Below are 15,273 nucleotides of genomic sequence, written 5' to 3' on the forward strand. Positions count from 1 at the left end.
TAAAGCCGATTAAGAAAACAAATTTATTGAAAAAAAGGTGAGTAAAAGGTATATATATTACATTATTGATATGTATAGTATGTCAAAGGTGGAGTAGTGGCTAACCCATCCGCCTCCGGTTACAGAATACCTCGGTTCGTATCTTGTATTGTCCCCATTAATTTTTAATTAAAAAAAATTATTATGCCAAGATTAAAGTATTTTTTTTTAGATAGTTGTTAGGGGAACCAAAAGCTACAAAGAAGTAAGACAGTAAGGTATATTTTATGTTATTTTAATTCCCACCCCCTGAAGAAGAGTGATTTATGACATAAGTAGGAAAGTTGGACTACATAATTTTTTTTTGTGAAATAACGTGTTCTCCTATTACTATCTTATAAAATTTCATTTAACAAGAATAAGCTCCGCGATCTTAGCACCTCATGTGCGGAATTTCGATTGACCAATTATACCATCTGAAAGGTCAGAAATTGGTCATAAAAGGTCAGTTGGTCTCATTAATTGGTCAGCATCAGAAAATTTTTTATTAAGGATTGAAAAAACTCCACCTATGCGCGATCGGGAAGCATTCGCTGATAATTGGTCAGCTAATATAAATAATTGGTCAGTTTAAATATTCAAAAAATAATATAATTTCGAAAAAATTTTCAATTTTTTCAACATTTGTACTAGGAGAACATAAGTGGGAATTAGTAGTTCCTGATAAGGAGAAAGGTGAGTAAGTGTTTTCACCCCGAAAGTCTAAAATTTTATTTTGGCAGAAAGTTATTGGTCTGCCCACTAGAGGTCACACTCACCAAACACGGGTGTGCAGACCACTAACTTTCTGACTTACGAGGTGACAACAATTACCTTGCTATCAGGTACTACTTATTCCGTCCGTCCTTGATGTTCTCCTAGTAGAAATGTGAAAAAAATTGAAGTTTTTGAACGAAAAAAAAACTAATTTTTTCATCATTTACTAGGCAAACATGCTGTGGTGGAAATTTGAAAAAAAATGAAAATAAAAATCAGATTTTGCTTAAAAGATTTAATGAACTTCTTTTTAATATATGTCCTCACCTAGTTTCGAACCAAGGGACTATTTATTCGAAGTCAGATACGCTAACCATTATACCATTAGGGCTCTGTTATTCGTATTAATAAATAATAATTATATTCATATTTTCGACTTTCTTAAATTATAACAAAAAGTAAAACTCATTTTCGGAAAATTTTGAGTAGTATTATTACAAAAAAAAATGGCAAACGAAGTTTGAAATACTTACCTATCGTGAAGTTCGAAATACTCACCTATTTTTAACTGAAATAATATTGTATAGCTACAGAGAGATGGGGAAAAATAAAATAAAAACAGGGTTTGAGTTTTCAACTTTATTTAAATGAAATCAAAATACATAAAAACGATTTACGAATTACTTGCACATAATTCCATATAATTAATTTCATCTTAAAAAAATTTTTTTGCATCAATTTTTTTTTTACAAACCAAATACCATACAAAAATAAAATGAAAATCCAAAAAGAATATTACGTATTTACAATCCAACTTCTTTATCTCACCTATATTTTATAAGAATTTGTTTGTACCTTTACTAAAAAAAAAAATTAATTAGTTAATTAATAATTTTGTTCTGAAAGGAAAAATGGGATAGAATAAAATAAAACAAAATTTAAAATATATAACGATATTTATTTATTTATATTAATTTGAAAACGTTATCCCGAAAATTGATTTTTTTACTATATAAAATAACCATTATTATTATTCATTCAAATTTTTTATAGGTGACATATGCACAGAGGCAAGTGCTATAACCACACAGCCATTCAGATTATATATATACATAATTAACTTAATAATAAATACCTTTACTAAATAATTAATTAATTAATAATTTTGTTCTGAAAGAAAAATAGGATATAATATTTAAAAAATTAAAAATATATTACGATTTTATTTCATTTATAACAACGACAAAAATAAAAAATAGGCTAGAATATTTAAAGAAAAATAAACAAAATGTAAAATAAATTACGATTTTTATTTATTTATAACAACAACAAAAATGTTTTAAGTTTTCATGAAAAATCATATTGTACAATTTCATAAAATAAATTAACAGAGATTCTTCTTTTCTTATTAAAGTTTTTATACAAAATAAGTAAAATTCTATCTCTCTTATATAATAATAATAAGGGGTGTCCCAAGATTAACGTCTGATTCGAACTTCTTGCGTTAATTTTGGAACACTCCTTTATAAAACAATATATACTTTCTTATAAATACTAAACCATAGAGATATAAAAATACTTTAGCCTGTAAGTGGATGCGATATGCGAAGCGAGAGTAGACTGCCAGTAAGTTCCCCAGTGTCCTTGTCCAATGCATGTACTTATACTATATATATACTACTAATACATTATAATAAGTATACATATGTACATATGATTATGACAAGGACACAGGGGAACTCACTGACAGTCTTCTCTCTCATTCATCATATCGCATCCACTAGCAGAATATTCTATAAACTAAATAGGTAACTTACAAGAGGTTAATTATTAGTTATTATGATGTTACAAGTTATTTTTAGTTTTCTTTGATATTATATTTTTTAAACAAAATTCCGTTCTGTATGATTTGATAGAGCAATATTTATCATTTATGAAGAACAAACGACGAACAATGTATTAAAAAAGATTTATAATTAACCCGAAAAAACAAACCAAGAGGTATGAAAAATTATACTTACCTACTTTTTTTTTATTATCAGTTAATTTATTTTTTAAGCTGAAAAATTATACTTACACATTTTGCCTATAACCACTTACCTATGTAGTCGCTTACTTATTTTTTTATCATCAGTGACTGATTCAGACAAATTTAGGACAAAAATCTGAAAAATTGGTGTTCGAGCAAAAATCACAATTTTCTTTACACAACATATTCGTACTTTTATCCTGTTGTAATTGATTAATCTGAATAGTAAATTATGTGTGTGGACTTTGTGATTTTTGCTCGAAAAGGTATACAATTATAAATAATACCATTTTCTAAAGTTTTTCTTCTATTTTATTTCAAAGTCTATTTCACAATATTTTTTTTTTAAAATTTAAGAATAAATTTCGATTTAGAATTGAAAGTATGTAAAAAGAAAATTTCGATTATTCGTTTTTTCCTATTTCGTTATAATTTTTGTGTTAGTTTTCTAAATAAATCTATTATCAAATCTAAATTTGTGATTTTAACATATTCCGTTTTTCAGATATAGAAATTATTGAAATTGAAATTTTAATGTAATTTTTTGTTCCTTCTTCATTCTTCCACGCCGAACATTAAGCCATCTTCTTTCATCCACGTCGAATCAATATTAACCCATCTTTATTCTCCCACGTCAAATCAATACTGAACCATCTTTATTTTTCCACGCCGAACAAGTACCCATCTTCATTCTTCCACGCCGAACAAGGACCCATCTTCATTCTTCCACGCCGAACATCGAACCATCTTTATTCTTCCACGTCGAACATTGATCCATATTCATTCTTTCACGCCGAACATTTGACCCATCATTCTTCCACCTACATTGACACTTCATACTTCCACGCCGAACATTGATCTATCTTTTTTCTTCCACGCCGAAAATTGATCCGTCCATCTTTTTTCTTCCACGCCGAACATTGATCCGTCTTCTTTCTTCCGCGCCGAACATTGATCCATCTTCTTTCTTCCACGCCGAACATTGATCCATCTTCTTTCTTCCACGCCGAACATTGATCCATCTTCTTTCTTCCACGCCGAACATTGATCCATCTTCTTTCTTCCACGCCGAACATTGATCCATCTTCTTTCTTCCACGCCGAACATTGATCCATCTTCTTTCTTCCACGCCGAGCATTGATCCATCTTCTTTCTTCCACGCCGAACATTGGATCCATCCTCTTTCTTCCACGCCGAACATTGACTCATTATCTTTCTTCCACGCCGAAAATTGATCCATCCTCATTTTTTCCACGCCGAACATTGATCCATCTTCATTCCAATCATTATCCCATCTTCGTTCGATTTATATTAATCAAGATTCTTCTAAGTCGATTGATATTAATCCAGTCTTCCACGTCGATTGATATTAATCCAGTCTTCCACGTCGATTGATACAAAATCCAGTCTTCCACGTCGATTGATACAAAATCCAGTCTTCCACGTCGATTGATACAAAATCCAGTCTTCCACGTCGATTGATACACAAATCCAGTCTTCCACGTCGATTGATACAAAATCCAGTCTTCCACGCCGATTGATACAAAATCCAGTCTTCCACGCCGATTGATACAAAATCCAGTCTTCCACGCCGATTGATACAAAATCCAGTCTTCCACGCCGATTGATACAAAATCCAGTCTTCCACGCCGATTGATACAAAATCCAGTCTTCCACGCCGATTGATACAAAATCCAGTCTTCCACGCCGTTTGATACAAAATCCAGTCTTCCACGCCGTTTGATACAAAATCCAGTCTTCCACGCCGTTTGATACAAAATCCAGTCTTCCGCGCAAATTGATAATGATCAATATTGATTGACTATGTATCGAGTACAATAATAGTAAACTAGTTAAAATTTAGCCCCCATCCCTTTCGTTGTATTGAAAGATATTAAGATTATTTTTATTAGAATTTATCTTCATTTTTTTATCAAATTTTTAATTGTTTTGCTTTTAATAAATAATTTCTTAAAATTTTAATATTGTTTTTTATAATATCTCCGTCGTAAGTTGTACGTCACACGATTAATTTTGTTGATTCTGACACTTTTGTGGTAATATGTGATTTGATTTCTTTCTTCAATATGTTTGCCAAATGCTTCTGTAAACGATATGAATTCAAGTTAATATACCCCCCCCCCCCTTTATTAGTACAAAAATTAACTTCTGCATATTAGATAAATCTGCGAATTTGGTTGCTGTAAACACGGAAAGTAATCTTATCAGTTCAAGTTATTATGCAGCCCCTTCTCGCTTTAATTATGTTTTAATATTGATTTTATTTAATATTTTATGTATTCGAAAAATTGATCGTATTAATTCTGCTTTATATCTTTTAAATTTCTCTTTAATCAATTTAAAATAATAGCTGCACTTGTTGCATATGTAGTCGAAAAATTGATTTTATTTATGAATGGTTTTCGATTAAATCTTTCTTCTCTACGTTTATTAGATAAATCTGTTAAATTTTTCATTAATCAATACCTGATGTTTAATTGAAAGAATATACCTGCATTTGCTGCATGTTGACGCAAATTTCTCCAGAATTATTTACCAATTATTTCTGTAAACTTATCAGTTCAAATTAGTTCACCCCTCCCCCCTTAAATTATGGTTTTCATCTTAGATTAAAACCTACATTATACAAAATATAGTTTTTTCTTATGATCAGTGATTTTTAATTAATTTTAATAATTTTTAAATTTTGCTGAAGGTTTTTCGTCTTCCTCCAAATATTTCGAAACAAACTTTTCGTTAATTATAAATATTCCAAACACTAAGTTAAATATTTTAGAGCAAATCTTGGTATAAGAGTAATCAATTTCACTTTCTTCCGAGTTAAATTCAGGTTACATCCAAAAAAAACCCAGTTATCCATTAATATCAATTACAAAAGACTAGAGACGAACTACAGACGAATTATGAATACATTTATCTAGTGATTCATTTCAAGAATGTTGTTACATGGTTCAAAATTTCTTCGAAAATATAGTCAATTAATTAAAGTTGTATTTACGTAATTGTGGGGCAAGACATAGTCAATAATCAGGCACTACTTTTGTATTCGTAGGTTCTATTCTGGAAATATACGCATTCGATGATTTCATACTTGATCCATATATTCTATGATTCCATAAATGATCCATATGCATTCAATGATTTCTTACTTGTTCCAATACCATCTGATGTTTCATTTCCAACCATATTCCATGTTCTTGAAAATATCCCACTTTTCTCCAAAAACCAAGCCATTTCTCCAAGATGAAACCAAACCTAAATAAGGGGAAAAAACCTCGAGGTTTTTCGCATGCAAAAGTAAATTTAGTGTAATGAACTCTGTGTCATTTAATTTTTTTTTTCTAGCTATTTTTTCCTACTATTGATTTTTAAAATTATTTTCCCGATTTCTTTTAAATTATCTTTTTTTTCCTTTTTTATTTTTAAATTTTTCCTCTTTTATTTTTAATTTTTTTTTTTTTTTTTTTTAAATTCATTTTTTTTCTTTTTTAATTTTTTCCTGTTTTTCCTCTTTTTAATATTTTCTTCTATTTCTTTTTAATTTTTTCCGTTTTCTTTTTTTACTTCATTCATTACACTAAATATTACCCCCTAATATTTCTATTTTTTAATTACTTAATTTTTTCTTTTTCGTTTTTTTTTTTTTTTTTCATTCTTTTGAATTTTTTGTTTTTTTTTTTTTCATTTAAATTCTTTTCTTTCTTTTTTTTTTTTTAAATCATATTTTTCATATTTTTTAAATTAATTTTTTATCATTTTTATTTTAATTTTTTTTCTTTCATTTTTTTCAATTTTTAATTTTTCTAAACCTTTTTTTTTCTTATTTTTTTTTTTCATTTTTTTTAAATTTGTATTATTTTTTTAAATGAAAACCTCGAGGTGTACAAAAATTTTTTTACATTACAAGTAATCTAAAGTTGCGTGCACCACGATCCGTTGTCATTCTGTTGTCAACACGTCCGCTGCCGCAATCTGGCTGAATCATCACGTTGTTCATCCTCCACGATCCTCTACCACGTTCTTCATCCTCCACGATCCGCTACCACGTTCTTCATCCTCCACGATCCGCTGCCACGTTCTTCAACCTCGACGATCCGCTACCACGTTCTTCAACCTCGACGATCCGCTACCACGTTCTTCATCCGCCACGATCCGCCACGATCCGCTACCACATTCATCCTCCACGATCCAATCCGCGTTCTTCATCATCCAAGTTCCGCTACCACGTTCTTCATCATCCACGATCCGCTACCGCGTTCTGGGCCCTCCACAAACCGCTGTCGTGTGTATCACTCTCCACGTTCACTGTCGCGCTTCTTTTTCTCCAACAGTCCAATACCACGTTCTTCTTTCTACAATCCGTTGACAACCTTCTCCACGAACTGCTGACGATCTTCATCCTCCACGAACCTCTGACGATCTTCCTCCTACACGAACCGCTGACGATCTTCCTCCTACACGAACCGCTGACGATCTTCCCCCTACACGAACCGCCGACGATCTTCCCCCTACACGAACCGCCGACGATCTTCCTCCTACACGAACCGCTGACGCTCTTCCTCCTCCACGAACCGCTGACAATCTTCAGCATCCACGAACCGCTGACAATCTTCAGCATCCACGAACCGCTGACGATCTTCAGCATCCACGAACCGCTGACGATCTTCAGCATCCACGAACCGCTGACGATCTTCCATTAACCCTCTACGAGCAGCTAAAAATTTTCATCAACCATAAGCCGCTGACAATTTTCATTCGCCACGAACTGCTACCCAGACTCTTCATTTTCTACGATTCTTTGCCAAGTTCATTCTGCACAATCCGCTGCCAACTACATCAAATATCCGTTGACAAATTCACCAATCTACCATCATTCGATGACAAATTCACCAATCTACTATCATTCGATGACAAATACACCAATCTACCATCACCCGTTGACAAATACACCAATCTATCATCATACGTTGAAAAATCAGCCAATTTACCATCACCAATCTGCCATCATCCATTGAAATTCACCAATCTACCATCATCCGTTAAAAATCACCAATCTACCATCATCCGTTAAAATTCAGCACTCTACCATCATCCTTTGACAAATTCACCGCTGTACCATCATCCTTTGACAAATTCACCGCTGTACCATCATCCTTTGACAAATTCACCACTGTACCATTATCCGTTGACAAATTCACCACTGTACCATAATTCGTTGACAAATTCACCACTGTACCATCATCCGTTGACAAGTTCACCACTGTACCATCATGCGTTGACAAATTCACCAATTCATCATCACCCGTTGACAAATTCACCCATTTTATTATCGTCCGCTTGTAAAGTTGTCATTCTACAGTGGCCTGCTGATAAATTCCCCATTCTAACCATCATCCGCTGATATATTCACCAATCTAAAATAATTCGTTGATAAATTCACCAATCTACCATCATCCATTAAAATTCAGCACTCTACCATCATCCGTTGACTCAGCACTCTACATTCATCCGGTGACAAATTCAGACCTCTACATTCATCCGGTGACAAATTCACCAATCTACCATCATCCGTTGAAAAATTCACCAATCTACCAACATCCGTTGAAAAATTCACCAATCTACCAACATCCGTTGAAAAATTCACCAATCTACCATCATCCGTTGACAAATTCACCAATCTACCATCATCCGTTGACAAATTCACCAATCTATCATCATCTGTTGACAAATTCACCAATCTACCATCATACGCTGGACAAAGTCACCATTCTATAACAACACTCTCTGATTGGTTCACCATTCTACCGTCACCCGCTTGACATGTTCACGATTCTACCATCATTTCAACAAATTCTCTGATCTTCCATCATACGCTAACAATTTACTAATGGAATCTTAAATTTTTCATTTCTTTTCTGTTATTCAACCCATAGTCAAAGTCCAGAATTCACAGCCATTCATTAATTTGATAGAAAATTTTCCATTCTTACATAATTTCGTTTTCTTTGTTCAACTTTTCTTATTTCGACGATAAACTACATTTTCATAATATGAAGGTAATATTTTTACATATTTATCAATTCCATAACATGCTCAGGCATCATTTGAAAATACATGGAGGCACAAAAAATTTTCCGTAACCAAATATATTTGATTTTCAAAATTCCCCAAAATAACGGTTGAATGCCTCCATTATCACTCGAATTTTTTTCAGATAAATCAAAATTTTGTCATATGATGATATTCCTTCCAAAAATAATCTTTATGGTGAATTTTATAATCAATACAGCTCGTTCGCAAAGTGAATCAAAAGAAGGATTTTCCCTACAAAGGACATGGTTTCTGTTAATTTTAAGTTCAATTTCCAAAAAATTGCTGTAATGTTGAACCATTTACCATTTTATTTAATGTAACCAAATTAACTCCATCAACCAATCATCTGCTAATTGAAGAACCAGCAACCTAAACACCAACTGGGACACCCAAACCAACTTTCCAACTCTCAACTCTCACTCACAATCACATCTAGTCCCTAAATTTTCTGATATTAACGTTTGTCCTTAAATATTTGAGACACGTATTTCATCACAATACATAATTATAGTAACATTTCATTGCATAATTACATTTCACTTTATGGCAATAATATTTACATTTCATTCCATTGAATACAATCATTAGGAAAATTGAGAAAATTTTTGGACTTACTCCAATCTTTCTATTTGATGTAAATTCTTCGAATACCAGCCTTCTTTTCTACTCTCACTTCAAATACCAGCCTTCTTTTCTACTCTCACTTCAAAATACCAGCCTTTTTCTACTTTTACTTCAAATACCAGACTTTTTCTACTCTTTAAATATCAGCCTTTTTCTTACTTTTTGTTAAAAATATTGTTATGTTTTGCTCTTTAGGCAGAATTCGAATTCTTCAAGTGATTTTATGGATACAATTTGAACATAGTACTTCTATATTTTTAAAAAATTTGCATTTATCCTCCTTAAAAAATAGATTATTTGGTAACAGGTAAATGTTTTAAGACATTTACCAGAAAGAAAAGCATGCAAGAAAATTTTTACAACAGGTTAAGAGAATTTTTTTTGTATACTTGCGAATCTGTAATCCTTCGAAATGTTTTTTCATTTGATTTCGTAATTTTTGCTCCAGAAATGAGTTAAAAAAACGGACTTTTTATAATTTTTACTGTATTGTTTTAAAATTCTAAATTGATGAAATTCTGCAACCAAAATGATTATGGCAACACAATTGCCGTACTACTTATACTTTACCTAACTTATTACTTTTTTTAAAGTCAATCCTTATGGTCAATAGTTCTTACTTTTCTAGGATGTCTACATATACGGTTTACAAAAAAATATATTTGCATAACAGTACCTTAATTTTCAGAAAAAATTTTTGATCTTGAATTCAGCAAATATTTTAGTGTTGCAAAATCTTAGATACGCTTTTTACTGCAAGTTTTCAATACGTCTGTAACCGAGATTGTTATGGTTCGTATGTTCAACAAAATAAGAAATTAACCAGTACTTATCCCTTTTTTTATCGATAATGAATGAGTTTTTGAGAAATATTTTCATAGTTTTCGTGGAAAATTTGTTGTAGACGCTCTGTAACTAAAACGGTTACGGTACGAATTTTTTTTTTGGAACATACCCATGTGTGAAGAATGAATAATGATTTTGTGATTGCTGTTAAGTCGGGTAATTTCATGGGTGTCTTTTTCTATAGCTTATGAAACGTTTTGGAAACTTAAATGGATATCGGCTGCCTTTTTCTCCAAAATATTTATATAAACTTTAATATTTTCTGTAACTAAAATGATTAGGAACGTATCCGCATCAAAAAAACGGAAAATAGTACCTTGACTGACTGTGAATTAAGTGGGCATATCTGCTTCCCTTGTTCCCTTAATCTCCAAAAAATTTATAAATTTACTTAAAAGACTCCTCTTTTAGAAATATTTCTGTAACTGAAATGATTAGGAACATATCCGCATCAAAAAAACGGAAAAAAGTACCTTGACTGACTGTGAATTAAGTGGGGCATGGCATATCTGCTTCCCTTGGTCCCTTTATCTCCAAAAAATTTATAAATTTACTTAAGACTCCTCTTTTAGAAAATATTTCTGTAACTGAAATGATTAGGAACGTATCCGCATTTAAAATAACGGAAAAAAGTACCTTTACTGACTCCTGATAAAATTTATCTGCTTGTTCTATCTTTGGAAACAATTTCGGTAGGGACTTGCGAGAATTAATAAAACGCGTCTTTCCAAAAAACTATATAAAATCCATAATTGAATGGTCATATAAGAGTTGTTTAAACCATTCCTGAAAATTTGAAAATGTTTGATCGAATTTTCCGTTTTACGCTAATGTACAAATTTAGTGTTTTCTTTGATACTCTTTTCTCTCGTTAGCTGTGATTTCAAGTTGTTTAATTTTCATCTCTCATTTCATGGCTTGAATTAAGTTTAATTTGAAGATCCCTTTTTTATAATAATTCGATTTTGGTGATTTTTGTCTTATTTCATGTCTGAGGCCTACCAGTAGAGTTATTAAAAAAAAAACAGGATTTCTGTAACTAAAATGGTTATCTTTCTCCTTCCCTTCTCTCCAAAATAATTTATAATCAAATCGTAATCAATTACTTAGCTTGTATCGAAGTCAATTAAAATATATTTCTCTATCTGTATCTAAAAGAATTAGGAACGTATCCACACCAAAATAATGGAAAAAGTACCTTGATTGATTTGTTAAAATTGAGTCTGCGTTACATAATTTGTTGGTCATTTTAAAATTGGTACCGGAATTAACAACGAGTCTTTCCAAAAAGTTCTTAAGAACCATTCCTGCAAATTGGATTATATTTGATCGATTTTCACACGATGATACCAAAACATAATGAATATTTTTGATACTACGAATGTATTAGGTGGCTCAAATCTCTCTAATTTGTAGTTCATCGGCATAAACTTGTACTTCTGGAGTTGGTCCAAGATTACAGAGTTGTGTATTAACTGAAATTTTATATCAAACACTACCAACATCCAACATGATTAGCTTAATACTTAGCTCAATGAAGAACTATGACTGCCGTTTTGTATTAGAAAATTGGTATCCAAAAATCTATCAACTTTAAAAGCGGGGTCCTTTGACGTTTTTTTCCGAAATTGCATCAACTGAAATCAAAGACCAAAAAACGATACCAAATTCATAAATTTACGTGAATACTTAGCTGGACACGTTTCGAATAAATAAATTCTCGTCATATCCAAAAAATCAAATTTTAGTGAACAATTTTTCATCGTCAAAATAAATTTTTTCAAACAAGTTTAAGATGATCTAGGCCCTTATATTCTCCTCTTTACAGTAAACACAATATTCAGGAATTGGACATATTCAGCGAACCATTACTTGTCTCTGAAGATAGTCGACATTTTGTTTTCGATAATGATAGTATGTAGTGCCATGGTAATAAAGTGACTTATTATAGATCTGGTGATCCCCCGGTGTGAAATAAAATGATTAAATATTTATTGTGAATGAACCAAAAATTGATCAATTTTTGTATAATGAACCATTTGAGTGTGTAACAAACATTTATACTCCAAGAGATTATTCAAGTTTATAAATAAACTTAAGATTCCAATCTCGAACGATTGGAGAACTGAAAATAATTACATCAACATTATACAAAACAAATATTTCAAATGCAAATTGGCTACTGAAAAGTATAAAGACCAGTACTTACACATTTAGGAGGAAAATGATTCCTTGTAAGACCAATGTGGACCTTTGTTATTTCAATTTAGTCAGAATGATAAACCCTAAGTGTTGCTCTTAAACCTTGGTGTCAGTTATTTGTTATTTTTAAGGTGTTCGTTATCTTCGTTATCTTTGTCTCTCAGTAAACCGCTTGAATCTTATATTCAAACGAACCTGTATCATACTAATTACATTAACGTACCCCACACCCTTTCTCTATATCCCCTTATATAGTACTGCATTCATTATACACAATAATACCTGGCCAGACACCATTTTCCTACATGCGGGGCATTTTCAAAGTTTCGCTACGATCAGCTCAAATACCAGAATTTAGTAACCTTCCATTGGTTGTAAAGATTCATTCAGCATTATCATCTCTGCAGCCTGTGTAGTCGTCGTTCTGCATTTAACTGCCCGTATACGGCTTGAATCTCATATTCAAGACGGGTGGGTACCTGCGATATACTTAAATTTGTTCGATTATGTGTACCCCTGTATTCCCTTATTTCCCCATGTTTTCTTTTTGTACGAAATAAATATTTTGGAGTGTTTGTTACCAGAATGAATATGTCATTGTTCGTTTTTGACCACACTTGTTCAAGGAGGGTGTTTCACATGAACGAGTTGTGCAGGGTAGTAGTAGAAGAATATGTAGTTAGTTTCAGCAAGTTTCATTGTTCACGGGATCAAGCAGTACTCAATTCATCAGCCGACATCGGTAAAGCATCGATAAACCATCCATTTTGTGTATTTCTCACTTAAAAAATAAACAAACTACCAAGTAAATGTTATTCAGAAAAAAAATAGGTAAATAGTAAAATATAAAAAGAAAATCCAAATTTTTAAATTATTTTTTTTGAAATTTATTAATTTTTTTTCTAATTTATATATTTACATTTGAACTTTATATTAAAAATATACTGTAAAAAAAAATAATCGATACAATTTACTACAAACCAACTCTCTCTCCTTACTCTATAGAGACCTCACACACACAACAGTCAAGACCTCCCTTGTCTATCTGTCTTATGGATTGGTCCTTAACAGCTTTGACTGTAATGATAAAAAAATTCACTTAGATAACATAATAATATCACAGTTATTAAATAAAATTAATATTTAAGGTACATTCAGTGTAAAAAAAAATAAATAAGTCTTAATATTCTATCGAATTACAGGTCGAAAGTTTTTTAATTCTTTTAAAAAATTGTCTAAACTCTGTAACTCTTCACAATCATTGTAACTGTCCCAAACAATTGATTTATCAACAGCTATCTTGTTATGTAAATTATCTATCCTTGACGACGCCATCTTGTTCAAAGTCCGCCAACGCCTAAGGCGATCTTGTTGTTTAAAACGTAGCTCATGTTCTGCCTTTAATAAGGCATGTGTTAAAACCGCTTCGATACGTAAATTATTACGTTTTTGTTTTAAATTGATTTTTTTACTTTTAACTTTTGATATCCAATTAATTAATTTATGGGTGTTATCAGAATTATGATCAGCAGACATTATTTTATTAGCACCCATTATTTATTTATTTTTGAAATTTAATTATTTATTGCGTATAATAATTAAATTTCAATGCAAAAATGAATTTTCACACACACCTGGGCAAAATATGTTAATTTGTGTTGACCTCAGAATTGCACCCAAAAAAACTCCAACTGCTGCTTCACACATTCACTCGGCACAAGCTAACTACGTAATGAGACGCCAAGCCATCTCTGTATCCTTTTTATACTCTGGTTGTAAGAGGTAGTGTATTCATACACCACACTACTGAAAGTAGTTCCTCAAATATAAATTATTTTAAGGGTAAAATTTCTTTTTCTTTTTATATTAAATTATTCTTTTCTTAAGTTTTTTTCTAAACAATATTATTCAATTGCAGTTTTTAAGTTTCTTTACGTCTTTTGATACTTTTTTTTTGCGAATCAACTTTCTATCGATTTTATGATGTACAAAATAACGCATTTTTTTGTGACGTCATTGCAGCATCTACAAAGGAGACGATTCATTGAACTGTTTATTTCACAAATATGGCGTCAATATTTACTTTTTAAATTAAAACTATATTGCTATTTGCATATCTATTAATTTAATATTAATGTTTAAATCTATTTAGCGTTTAATAAGTTACAATGCTAAGGAAAAATTGCGGTATAAGCAATATAATAAGCAATGAGCAAGAAAATAACATATCTTTCTAGAAAATATCATCGTATTTATTTTTTTAAATCGAATTTCCTTTATTTTTTATATGCTGTATTAAATTAATTCTTCATAGGCTTCAAAATATGGCTAAAAGGCATTGAATAAATAAAATTTTAACGGTTATTCCTTTGTTTGAAATAGCAATTAAAATGTGGGAATAAAAATTCAGTGAAACTTTATGGTAATTTATTAACATATATAATATGTTTATAACAAAAAATGCATTATTATAAAATTTCAGATACTTTTACTTGTAAAATTATATTTCACACAAGAGTATCATAAAGCATATTCTTTAAAATTCGTGTTATTAGAAAGACTCATTTCTTTGACATTTAAATGAACAAGTATTAAAAAGTACAATATTTTTATTATTTCAATAAAATGACCTAGAAAGTTATTTATCATATTTCCTTGGAATTTACAATGACTATGAGTATATTGCGATAAGTAATGAATAAATCGTGAGCACACATGAATTT

At 31.1% G+C, this 15,273-nt stretch overlaps 1 protein-coding gene and 1 long non-coding RNA gene across 4 annotated transcripts; both read right to left on the minus strand.

The window, feature by feature from the left end:
- Positions 1-6,639: 6,639 nt before the first annotated feature.
- On the minus strand, positions 6,640-14,299 carry LOC123292021. Of its 3 annotated transcripts, none has more exons than XR_006534990.1 (5): positions 14,185-14,298; positions 12,558-13,627; positions 9,182-12,473; positions 7,331-9,109; positions 6,640-7,195 (listed from the first exon to the last, which is right to left on the minus strand). It is a non-coding gene; the product is annotated as an uncharacterized LOC123292021 (long non-coding RNA). The 3 variants fall into 3 exon arrangements; XR_006534989.1 differs by having other exon boundaries at positions 7,177-8,199; positions 8,262-9,109; positions 14,185-14,299; XR_006534988.1 differs by having other exon boundaries at positions 7,177-9,109; positions 14,185-14,299.
- On the minus strand, positions 13,651-14,162 carry LOC123292020. Its single transcript, XM_044872521.1, has one exon. The coding sequence runs from the start codon at positions 14,102-14,104 to the stop codon at positions 13,739-13,741; it is 366 nt and encodes a 121-aa protein (XP_044728456.1). The 5' UTR covers positions 14,105-14,162; the 3' UTR covers positions 13,651-13,738.
- Positions 14,300-15,273: the final 974 nt, after the last annotated feature.

Source organism: Chrysoperla carnea, chromosome 2, assembly GCF_905475395.1.
Source record: "Chrysoperla carnea chromosome 2, inChrCarn1.1, whole genome shotgun sequence".
Classification (NCBI taxonomy): Eukaryota; Metazoa; Arthropoda; class Insecta; order Neuroptera; family Chrysopidae; genus Chrysoperla; species Chrysoperla carnea.

Bases quoted from the DNA above. Each gene is read 5' to 3' on its own strand.
- LOC123292020 (XM_044872521.1), bottom strand. From the start codon at position 14,104: ATGGGTGCTAATAAAATAATGTCTGCTGATCATAATTCTGATAACACC.